Below are 12654 nucleotides of genomic sequence, written 5' to 3'. Positions count from 1 at the left end.
GAAATCTTGCTGCTGCTTTGCTGTTTTATCTTTCTTTGCTCAAGGCAGTGCTAAGAATGATAGATGTGCCATAATTAAAAATATACATGGAAAGCGCAGCCCACATGTATCTACTATTCTTTCTCCTCCATCTAGGAAGTCCAGATCTCCTTCACTAGTGTAGAAACTGGAATATTTCTTTCTCTTGGAGAAACAAGCCTTTTTGCTCCAGCATTCACACCCCTTTTTGAGGTTCCTGATCTGAACCTATCCCCTAAGCTTTGGTCTTTTGAGAATTTCTCAACGTGACTTGAGGACCACTCTGCTGGGTTTTTTTTTTCCCATAGCTTCATTTTTGATTTCATCTCTCCCAGTTTTTGAAGGCAAAATGAGCAAAACCTGCTCGCAGCCCAACACAAGCCTTGGCAAGCAGCTCAGAAGTGCCAGCGCTGTCTGCGTGGCAGCAGGAGGGCTCACAGCTCCTCAAAACTTCATTTCTGAGGGCACAATCACAAAAAAGGCAATGACTTTCAGGGCACAACTGGCAATTCCTGAGTTTAAAGACTAAAACCATGTGCTTTTCCTGCACACATGATAGATGTTTGCAAAGGGCTTTGACTTGCTTTTCTTTACACATAATGCAAATCCCAGTGGTTTTGGCTACTCATGGCTAGAATTCAAGTGCTAAATGTTGCTGTATACTCCCACACACATGCTGTGGAAGGAAACAGAGGAGGTAAATCATGGTATAGAAGAAATATTCTGGCTTCTAATTTGTTAACTGGGACATACCTGAATATTTGTACTGCAGAAGGTCTCCTCTCATGCTGAATATGGTAAAGGGTAAAGGATCTTTCTTCCTCTAAAGGTTAGAAAGACTCAGTTTGAACAGAAAATTGTAGCTAAGGCTTGCTCAGCATCCCTGAGGGACGCTTTACAAGGGATGGAATGGGCCTGATTCTGCTCTGCTATGAGAGTGGCTCCAACACATGCCAGTATCTTTTAATTTGCACGTACCAGTAATTTTTTAGTTGCATCATTCTTACAGGAGGCTTAGGTCTGTGTTTCTGTGCTTCTCTGGTTTTAATTACTTGCAGTAAATGTGTGATAAGTTCCAGAACCAGCCACCTGTTGGACTGAGCCCATTTCCATGCCAGAGCTGATACCCAACAGCACTCACTGCCCGAGGCACAGTCAGGTAGGAGTCACTTTGCAGTGAAGGGTGCAGAAAAACTCTGCCAGTTATAATACAACACACTTGTGATAACATTTTTTTTAACGATCTAAAGATTAAGGACCAATTCCAACTTCACTTGCATTCAAAAAGGAGAGCAAACTACCTTGAAAGCTCACCCAAAGATGGAGGGATTCCGGATGACTGGCATGCAGGAGCTGGCTAATTGCTGGACAGCTAAAGCTGAGGGAACAGGTCTCAAGCAGGGTGCCCAAGCTATGCTAGAAGCCACCTTGATCCTATTCATGCATAAATTATGGAAAGCTCATGCAGTTGTTGGAATAACGTGACTGGACTGTAAACACTGCAAGCAGAAATCAGTTATTTCTTTTTAAACACACGGCATGGAAACAAGATGAATGCAAGCCAAAAACCCATGTGGCTCTGCTATAGATCATGCTGTATCACCACCAGCAAGAAGAGGCTCATTCCTGGCTTCAGCACGGATGCTTGCTGCTGAAGGTAGTAAAAGTCCAGCTAAAGTTATTTTACTAGCTCGTAAGTAACAGCCCTCCCAGGCCATAAATTACTTTCCTATAGGAATTTACTGTTCAGGGTAAGATGAACAACTCTAAAAAGTAGTCTGACGGTGCAGTCTAAATGAATTTCATTGCAGGATGAGGGCTGTGGGACTTTGTTCTGTATTCCCGCCTTCCTTCACGTTAAATCCCCAAAGTAGCCGACTGGCCAGGGCCTGCTCTGGCATGCTCTGGTGAACACTGTGGTGTGGTGAACAACAATGGGAATGCTAGATCACAAACACTCAAACATTTAAACACAGCAAAAGCTTGGGCTGCTCTCTGGGACATCATTTTCTCAGGGCTTACTGTGCTTTTTGATCGTGGAACAGTTTATCTGGAGAGGGCAAAGACGTGAGCCAGCAGAGTTAAAACCTGGCTGTTGGGAGATGGGGTGAGCAGCTCTGGCTGCTGCAAACACCTGCATCAAATCCCTTTTTTTTTTATGAGGGGGCACAGCAAACCCTCAGCATTCCAGGACTGCCCATTTTAACAATGTCTCACAGTGCTTTCCTGGGCTGGAGCAGGTGTTTGTTAGGGAAAGGAGGAAGGGAGGGAGGAAGGAAGGAAGGAAACAATGACCACTCGTCAAGGTGGACCAATTTACAGCAGTCCTACCTATGAAAGCCAGCCTTGGAGAGCATGACACACCAGGGATTAAGCGTAAAAAGGTTGATCTACTACAAAAATCTTCAGTTTAGCAGTAGGTTACTTTCCCCAATCTATTCCAAGGAACGAATACCCCTTTTCCCTCTGCCTTCCAGATGCACGTGCTTGCAACACACACAGACATCCTGACACTGCCCTACCCATCAACCATCCCCCTCCCAAACATGGGTGGGCACCCTGGGCGAGCTGCCCCTCTCACCTGGAGTAGCAGGTGTCTGGTGAAGTTCACAACAGAGGAACAAACAAAACCTGATGCACACGATATCCTTCAGTGGGAGAAACTCTGCGCTATAGGGCATTTCGATAGTGAGACAGAAATATGTGAAGCCTTCCCTTTACTCGCAGCAGAAAACCAAAAGGAGACTCTTGCAGAGCAAACTGCCATTTCCCAAAGATTATCTTCATTGTGTCCTGCAGCCTGCCTGAGTCTTTTGGCACATTTCTGAGAATTGCTGTTCTAATGAGGTAAGGAGCAACCGACATCCAAATAAATTCCAGAAAGGAGTCCCAGTTTACTTTAAAGTCATTGACTCTCTTATGAGGAGGTCAAGGCAAAGTTATTTGGTCGTGGCTTTTTTTTTTTTTTTTTTTTTTGGCTTCCTGTTTTAAGTTACCGAGTTCTTGTACCGTCAAAAAACTGCTGACTTCTACCCCTCAGGTGCCTGTGCTAAAGTGGAAAATGAGCTGTGCTTTCTTTTCCCCTTCCTCCTTTCTCTCTCTCTGTCTTCTTCCCTCTGTGCATTACTTTGGGGTGGTCTGAGGGACAGGTACACAGCAAACAGTCCCCAGAGAGTCCTTAAGGGAAAGAACACCTACATTTTGCAGATTTTAAAATACAGCTGGGCAAGAAATCGGCCCTTTTAAGGCTCCCCTAGATACAATGAGCACGTAAGCACCCTGTGTAGGACAGAGCCAGCTGTGTTACAGACCTGGAGACCACAGAGGGACACTGGAGCCTGCAGACCTCAGTGAGGCTGAGATTTCTCACTGTCCAAGTTTTTATAGTATTAAGATCTGACAAATTAGCTTGACCTATTGAGACTATGGCCGTGGCTGTGACTCAGATGAAATTTGGGTTCACTCTTTTACAAGTTTGAAAACACAGATTATTTTTTCCCTTGAGTCATGAGTCTTTAAAGGGCTGTGTAAGACCCCAAGGCCTCATGGAAAATCAGTGCAGAATAACTCCCCTGAATAAGTTGAAGCCTCTCCTGACCTCACTTCTAAAATATTTGAGGCAAAAGGGGCGGGGGGGAAAGGGTTCTGTGGACATGCTACAGCATCTCTTTATCTTCACAGCCTGAAGAGGGTGGAACACAATTAGCTCATCTCTGAGAAATTTGGGCAGGCAAGGAGCTTCAAGAAGTGTTAATTTCAGCTCCAGACCAGGATCCTGTTGTCCCCTGGATGGCAGCTTAGAAAGAAGCAGCTGAACTGGGGAACTCTTTGCTGCAAGAGGCTGTGGTGGTCAAAGGAATGAGTGGGATATGGAGGGGACTAGAGGACCCATGGAAGATAGACATCCTGGTGGAGATCAGATTCAAATCTGCAGGTGAAACCTCAGCATTGATGACTTCCAGAAAAAGGAGCACGTAGCAAAGGGAAGTGTCACAACTGCAATGCCCTGTTCTTCAAAATTTCTCCTATATTGAACATCAGAGAGAAAATATACAGAGTTACACAGATTTTGCACAAAGACAGATCTTATCTCTGTGCAACTCTGTCCCTCTAAGAGGTGACATTCCTGCTGCACAGCTCCCTTGCCCTCTGCTAGGATGGAGCAAAGCCTTCAGGTGCAAGGCAGGTGTAGGTGCATGGCAAGCCCCAAGATGCATTCTCACCCAAAATGGGTTTTCTGAGCAATGGAAGCAGAAAGAGATATTCCCAGGCAGCTGAATGAGAGAGTATTTCAATATCCGCTCATCCAAGCTTTAATCTCCAAATTGCAAAAACATTAACATTATTGATTGATCAGACATCAATCCAACAGGAAATTTAATTAAATTAAAATGTGTCACTGAGCAGTCCTCACACTGTCACGTATAAATCTTTGGAAATAAGTGGACAAAGACAGCAGCTATTGATACCATGTTCCCAGTTCAATTTATCCCCCATCATTTTATTTTCCCACTGATAACGGGTGTGCTCACAGACTCACAGGAGGACAGACCCATCTGCAGGGTGTCCATCTGATACACACCAGCACCAAAGCCCCCCATGTCCACTGAACATGGGTTATTTACAGCTGAACAGGCTCAAACCACACGTCTCTGGGGCAACAATCTTCATTCAAGGCACTGTTATGGGGCTGCCCCCAACTCAGCGATGCCTGAGCAGATTTCTCCTCCTCCTGGCAGATTTGTCCCTAAAGGCAGCAGAGTCCTAGAGAAAGGCTGAGAGGTCCCTTGCATTAAATCAGTTTATTCCCAGGGCGAGCACATACGGCCCCAAGTGAGACAGCAGCAGCTGATGGTGGCACTGCTGGATGCAGAGCCTCCACCAAAGCACAGACACATGTGGGTAATAACACGATGCACAGACAGATGATTAAGAAACAACTCTGTTACCGCAACTTCTTCAGAGTGCCATAAATCATTACAGCTGGCTGAATAATACAAAAAAGAGATTAAGAAATATTTTCTCCAATTCATTTCTGAACAGCAGTGGGTTTGGTTTGCTGTCACTTATGACAGCATGATATTTACTGTAATTTATTGTTACTGTTGCTGCTTGTTGCTATTCCAGTGGCCACTGGCTATTCATGACAAAGTTTGAGAAGCCGGGAAGTTCATCTGATTTGGTTTTTTTTCCCCTAAACTGTTTTTTGTACCAGATGGGGTCTTGTTTGTTCCCCAGCATCTGTTATTCTCGTCCCCAAGTGCCAGTGGCCCGAGGGGAAACTGAGGGGCTGCACGTGACGGTGCTCACACACCGCCTGGATGGGGAAAAGCCGAAGGGAAGGAGTCAGCAAACGGTGCTGGGTGAGAAGTCTTTGCTCTCAGTGGAGCATGGGGAGGGAGGGAAGGAAGGAAAATCTGAATCAGTATTTATAGACATCAAACTCCAGCACTAAGCATTTTGCAGGGAGAAGGAAAACAAATATTAGGTTAGCCAAAGGAGTGTCATTCACCACGCTCACCAAGGAGTGTGCAAACTCCTGCGGACCCTCTGCCTCTCTGCCTGCCCAGCACTAACCTACATGTGAATGGTGCAGACTTCAGAAACAACTGGTGTTATTTTAGGGCTTACTTTCTCTAATCTTACTGAATCTGAGCTCCAAACCCACTTCTTGAGAGCCATCCTCAAAACAAATACTGAGGCAATACCAATCGGCTTGTGACTAGATGTGAAAATAGAGCTGTCTCAGCACGGAGCCCCACAGACAGGGCACAGATTTTTGCTGTCTCCACCTCCCACTTGCAGCACAAGTACAGTTTTCATGCCTCTGTCAGAAGTGCCAACCTGGGGAGGTTGCAATGAGCAAGCAAGGAGAGGAGTGATGAATTTACTTGACAACACGCATTGCTGGTGATAAATCTCTAAAGAATTTGATCCATAAAGGTTTAGTTCTCTGCAGTCCATGTTAGGGTGGCTGTTCTTGGGGTCTCCAGCAGCATGTGGGTCTGTGTTTCAGCTCAGTTGCATTTCTGCTTTGCAAAGGAAAATCCCCACTGCACAGAACAGACAAAATGAGCTCAGCTGCATATGGAAATGGGTCTGGAACTGCGTTCAGAGGCAGTGATTTATATATAAATTATAAGTGTGTCAATTCCAGACACCCATTTATATGGAGTTTGTCAATCCAGCTCTGGAACGTGTATCGCCTGCAGAAACCATCCGGAAGGCCTAAGAGGCTGCTCTAAACCCCAACGTGTGAAAGGCCCCAAACCAGGATTTAATGGATTAGTAAGGCTGAAAAGGACCATCACAGTCATCTGGTTTTGTTTCCTACGTAACACAGCTGAAGAACTTCACCCACTCATTTCAGCATCAAAGCCACAACTTCTGCTGCAGCTCTTGCATAGCTTTAGAAAGACACTCACTCTTGATTTAGAGACTGAAAGTAATGCTCAATCCGCCACATTCCTAAGCCAAATGTTCCAGCCATTAACTACTCTTGCTATTAAAAAGGTACACTTCCAGGCTAATTTTATCTAGCACCAGCTTCACAGTCAGATCCTGCTCCATCTTTCCTCGCTGTCCTAAAGAGCGGGTTACAGTCAGGTTGAAGCTGTGTGGACTATCCTATGAATCACTGCATGCTTTCTGGGATAGTCTTGGAAATGTGTCACCTGAGAAGATTTATGAAAAGTTCATAGAAAATATAATTTGCAAGAAATTAAGCAGAATAAGCCCCTCTCTTCTGTTGAAGAACTTCTCTGCATTTTGTGTGTGTGTATCTGTGTTTTAATTTGCTTTGTGATGACTCTGAGATGATACGGACAATGAGATACATGTAAATATTTGTCATCACCAGAGTTCTTCCCCAGCACATTAGTAGAGGTATAATTCTGTGCATCAAAACAGTAGTCTGTGTCACATCCAGCACAGGCACTGAACAATGTCCCTTTAGAAAGGGCAGAGGGTGAGAGTAGCTTTATGACACTATTGATTTATTCTGTGCCTGCAGTTAAAAACTATACCCAGACAGACAATAAAAATAACTGCTCTAACCATATAACAGCTTCCTGCTACTAAAATGGATTTTACACTTAAAGTCATGGAGGGCTTTTCTTTTTTTTCTCTAAGTCTCAATTAAGACTTTTTTTCTGAATAAATGGAAATGAGAAATTGTCAGAACTAATTTAGTCCTGATGTTTTGCTTTTTTCTTCTCTCCTCAGTGTCTAAAAGGACCAGGATTATTTTCCTGTTGCAAAGTTTTGTTTGCAAGTGCACTAGTAAGCATAATAACCCGGTATTAAGCAGACCAGATAATTTGGTGCACAACTCTCACATGAAGAAGTAAGCAGTGGGTGTGATAATCTGGATGTACCACACAAAATAAAACTGATTATGGTCTTTGTGGTCAGCTGGACGAGATGGGGTTGAGGTCTTGACCTTAGATTTGAATGTTAAAATAATATCTAGAGCAATGGGATTTTCTCCTGGAAAATCTGTTTTCACTCAAAGGACCCCATAGATTCACAGGCTGAGATTTAGACAAACTGCAAGTGTTTTTGCTACACTGGAACTGGTGTCCCAAGCAAGTTTCCAGCAGGCTTCTGTGGTAATGAGCAATTCCCCCAGATAATAGGGAAGGAATCTTAAAATGGAAGACCTGGACCGTGTGGGCATGAACAGATCAATGAAATGTTTTAAGACCACATAACTCTTCCTTGAGGTCTTTACCAAAACCCCTGAAACTGCTGAAAAAATGGAAATGGTGGGGCAATGGGCTCATGAGTTGGCACCAGTGGCAGCTGCAGAGGTCCTGTCTTTCAGTACCTATATTAGCAGAGAGTTTTGGACAGAAATGCAGTGATTCAGAGCAGGGAAATTATTGATCTGAAACTCGGGCTTTTCTTCAGATTTGTCAGCAGGATCAGTTCTCTGCTCCAGTTCACCAGTTCACACAGCAGCACCTACAGGCACAAAACATGGACAATGAGCTGATACAAATGAAAGCTCAGAAGAGAAGGGAAAATCCCAAACTATACGTGAGGCAGTGTGAGACAGGATGAGGCAGAGAGGTAGAGCAAGGAGAGATGTACTTCACAGACTGTTTCTCTACAGAATGGAGATGAGCAGCCTGCCTGTATGGGGTCAGACAGCATAAGGAAGAGTACACTGGGCTGGAAAAATAATGTTCAGGAAAAGGAGGAGGAATCTGCTATTTAAGTGTCATTCCCTTTCCATAGGTTTTATGATTTGGGAGATACTGCCTGAATGACACATAATGTGAGACATTGTAATGCGATCTCCTGTCCCTGGAGATGCTCGCAGAAATTAGATGATTCCATCAGCATGGCTTTTACAAAAGTGAGCAAACATTGTAATAAATGAACTCAAAGAGTGAGAAAATCAAGATTAGACTCTTCACATCTGGCTGGGGGATTTTTCCCACTTATTTATGCTCTGTGATAAAGCTTAGATACATTTAATTAACTTGCCTTAAAATTGACTCAGTGAATATGTTTGCAAGATACATTTATGTTTTAATCTGTAAAACATACAAATAGGAATGTTTACACAAAAAACGACCCCTGTGGAAATCATATACATCCACCCTAGGGAAAGAAGATGGAAGACTTTTTTCAGCTTTGTTTTCACGTGTGGTTCTGGCAGGGGAAACCCCAACTTCAATTCTTGTAGTGGGTGTTATTGTCTGCCGAAATGCTCAGTTGGACGTGACACTGGAAACAGGGATCTTCTCTGGTTTCTCTGAATTTCATGTAATGGTCAGCAGACAATAGGTAAGACAGAAGTTAAAATCTTCCTTTCAGTTACAGGGCTAATTGTTGATCGTCATTGTATCTTCAGCTCCTCTGGACAAACCAGGATCTGGCCCTTACATGCTTACCTACAGCTCCGCCCTCACAAGGGATTTGCTGCACAGTTTCAAGAGTTCAATTTCCCAGTGAATCATTCCCCTCTGTTCCTTACACCTCACTTCCATGTTTAGCACTTTTAGGGAGAATGATTATTTTACATCCTTTCCCAAGTCCTGCTTTCCATCTCCCTCCATGCCTGCATGGCCCAAGAGCATCTCAGACAGAACCCAACTCTAAATGGGGGTTCGTGTCCTATCGCAGCAAGTTGCACCAGAGCTTGGCCAGCTTGGGGTGAAATCTTGACCTCCCTGGCTGGGATGCTTAACTGGGAGAAGAATTTCTCTCTGAAAGTCCTAACAGCTCTGCAATGTTGGAAAAAATCCTTATGGGGGAGTGATCCCTTCTGGTGCTTTTCAGAGCCTGCTCTTCAGAGTAGCAGATATATTTATATTGGAGGTGGGTTGCTAAGTACTGTAACTACTACACAGGAGCTAGGCACAACAAACCAGCTCCCCAGGTTTGGTGCTGTGCTTGAGCACAGCTCCATGGGTGTAGATGGCTGCACAGCTCCATAATTGTGACAAAACATAAATCCTGAGTAGGGAATTATATAAGGTAGCTGTGGCACCTGGGGGGTTGTGCTGTGAAGAAGCTCTGCAGGAGCTGGTCTTTCCCAGAAGTAATGAAGAGAGTGATGAATTTTATCAGGAAAGGAAACATTACTGAAGTCTGCTGGTACAGGTCAGAACACAGGGCGTGTATTTGGTGACAAAGTAGATAATGGGACATGAAATGGCCTGACTCAAAGGGGAAAAGGCCTTGTCTTACCTGGTGTGGCCCCATGTGGTAGATTTATTACACTTATGCAATGTGAGCACTCCAAAAACCTGTGCCAGCATCAAATCCTTGAATCTGCATGGTTCTGGGACTTGATGCTACATCCAGGAGGTTGTTTCAGCATAGCTTCCTGGAGGATGAAGGGAATGTATTCTGCCTCATCCATTCCCCCTACACCACCAGTGAAAGAGGAGCAGAGGTTCTGATGTGCTGCATCTTTCTGCACTTCTAGGTGAAAGTCTCATTTGGGAAAGAAACAGGCTAAACAGAACAAACAGGAGGTAAACCTGGGAGATCTGAGTGGCTGTGACTGTTTGCAGCCTAGTGAGCTGATCTTTGAGAAGTGCTCTGTTCACTAGCTGGATGCCAATTGCCAAGCGATGCTATCAGTTGATTAAAACACAGCCTGCCAGCTTCCTGCTTGATAAAACTAAGTACAATCTGATTGGGAATTCTCAAATCCATTACAGAATGGCTGGTCCATCACTTAAATCAGCGTACAACGCTTGCCCATGAATCATCAGCATACTTTGGTGATATATTTGCAGCAGCTAAACCCTGACAAAAAACCTGACAGCTCGTCAAAAACGGTCCCTGAGTGCCGGATTCTGGAGGGTGGGAAATGGCAGGAGCTTTGGACCATGAGGGCTTCCTGTTGTTCCCTGCTCAGCTGGGTGAAGGTCATTTCCTCTCCTCTCTCACACAGAAGAAGTTGAACCCTCAACCCTTCAAGGTATGTCCGTGAGCTCCTAGAAACAACAACCAGCCCCTACAAGGAGCCCTCTCTCCTGCATGGCCACACTGACAAGGCAGGATCACTCCCCAAATAAAGAGTGCTGGTCCCTACACTTGCCTCCCTGGAGGTAAATAAGACAGTCCCAGGCTACAGAGGAAAAAAATGCCATGAACTGTTACAAATCAGTCTTACACTTTATTTCTTCTGCGAGCTGTAACACAACAACAACAACAACAAAAAAAGGCAATAAAAAAACCAAACCCAGGGCTGCAGAGCCAGGCCAGCATTCCTGCAGAGGAAGGAAGGGGGCATGCTGCCAACCCATTAAGGATAATCCACTAGCGGGTTGGGGTGTTTAAAAAAAGCCCTCTTTTGTTGGCTCTGTGGAGGGTTTTTTATCTGCTGAGTTGGAGGTGGGTGCCCAGCTCAGTGTTTGCACATCAGCTGCAATGTATCCTTGATCATCCCAATGTGATAGATGGAAGTGTTATGTGAGGAATTGCTGAGGGACACTTGCTAGCTAAATAACAACACTGAAATACCAGAAGAATAAGTCAACCCCAGCAGAAGCACAAAGTCTTCATGCCTTAACAGAAACAAGCACTTAGGAGGGGAACAAAATGATGCAGAATCTAAAGAAAGCGAGCAAATGCAATAAAATTTGGAGGCCATTTATTACTTATCAGCTAAGCAGCAGATTATAATGAAATAGTGAAGCCAGAAAGATAAGTCCTAATCATAGGAATTCTCAGATAATGCCTCGATAGCCAATGTTATCCTCCAACTCCACCACTCCCCATCCATGTCCTTTCACCTCCTCTCTCTATGTCCCTTCTTTGATTCTCCTTCCCCTTCTTTTTTATTTTTTTTTGTTATAATTAAACATTGCAAGACCTACTCAAGAAACATATGGATAATACAACACATGTCAAATGCCAATACAAATCCTTATCTGGTGTAAAGTCAGTGTAACTCCATCTCTGGTCTCAACACATTTTATTTACAAGAAAATACACAAGCAGGCGACAAATATCTATTGTTTGCACAGTTTCAAAAACATAAACCTTAACATAAGGGGTTGTTTGTGCTGCCCCTTAAACTGCTGAGAGTCATGGAAGTCTCTCCAGAAGTGAGACTGGCTTGGAATAGTTGTAGTAAAGCAGAGATTCACAGACACAGTTTCTTCATTTAAACTAACACAAGGTGAGAGGACAAAGAGGCTCCCAAAATTCTGTCCCTGTGGTTCAAATTTGAATACATGTTTTCAAAGCTGGCCAAGCAAATGAAATTAAGCCTCATGTAATTAAGTTCCAGTAATTTGAGCAGAAAGTAGTCCTGGGAAAGTCAGCAGGCTGAAAATGTTATGGCGAAGCAGATATGCTGAAATTTTTGTGCCATTCCTATCACATCAGAAGTCCACAAAGAGGAAATTTAGGGTAAGTCAAGAGTCTCCAGTCTCTGGCATGCAGACCCCAGAGGTCCATGGGCTAAACCACACAAGCAGCCAGCAGGGTGGTGCGTTCCCACCTGAAGATCTCTTCAAGTTTTCTGTGCAGGACCGTGACACTGCCCCAAAGTCTCCATCCTCAGGGGTGCTGCTGCCTTCTTCTCGAATGCATGTGGCATTGCTCTCTGTTCCTTACACCCACCAGCAGTCCTGGCTTACCTCCTGCTGCTGCAGAAACTTTTGGCCTCCTCGTGGTGCAGATTTATAAGCAGTGTGATCTCCTCTGCATCCAGGCATCACCACTCCGGGTCTTCTGGGAGACTAAGGTTGGAAATTGGAAAAGGGATCACAAAAAGTGATAAAAGTAGAAGAAAAAAGATCAGCAGCAAGATGGAACAGCTAGAGAAGACCGGGCAGTTAACAAACAGAAAGGATAATGAACCAGGAGAAGCCTTGGTGGAAGAAAGAGGAGTAGAGGTCACAAGAGCTGCCAGTCACCAGCAAAAAGGGTGTCAGTAAAGCAGTTGACCCTCTCTATAGCTCGAGCTCCACTCCAGGCTGGCATGGGAGCTCTGGGCAGTCTGACATCCTTCCTTTTGCAAAGCAGGGTTACATACACCCCAAAGGACTTTGTGGTGGTGTGGCTGCCCTTGGATCAGGGCTGAGTGTCCCACCAAGCCCTGCTTGCTTGCTGAGAGAGGTCCCCCCTGGCTCTCCTCTGGAAGGAATCTGTGTGCACTGA

The 12654-nt window shown here is 44.6% G+C and overlaps 1 protein-coding gene across 6 annotated transcripts in view; it reads right to left on the bottom strand.

Annotated features, from left to right (window-relative positions):
* The window catches only part of MAF (MAF bZIP transcription factor), a 185173-nt gene that overhangs the window by 112015 nt on the left and 60504 nt on the right, over positions 1–12654 (bottom strand). For 2 of the 6 annotated variants that reach the window (XM_050311262.1, XM_050311267.1), the window contains one exon: positions 11121–12233. The exons of 3 other annotated variants lie outside the window; for them this stretch is intronic. Coding sequence is in view for 1 of the 3 variants with exons in the window: in XM_050311267.1 (XP_050167224.1) it covers positions 12209–12233 (25 nt within the window). In the remaining 2 variants the exon portion in view is untranslated. Of the gene's footprint in view, positions 1–11120; positions 12236–12654 lie in introns of those variants that run through there. One more of the 6 variants, XM_050311264.1, reaches the window with a different exon arrangement.

Source organism: Myiozetetes cayanensis, unplaced genomic scaffold (genome assembly GCF_022539395.1).
Source record: "Myiozetetes cayanensis isolate MyiCay16 unplaced genomic scaffold, myiCay2020 scf16, whole genome shotgun sequence".
NCBI classification, from domain to species: domain Eukaryota; kingdom Metazoa; phylum Chordata; class Aves; order Passeriformes; family Tyrannidae; genus Myiozetetes; species Myiozetetes cayanensis.
The sequence above is the reverse complement of the archived record's forward strand: the minus strand, read 5'-3'. Positions and strand labels throughout refer to the sequence as shown.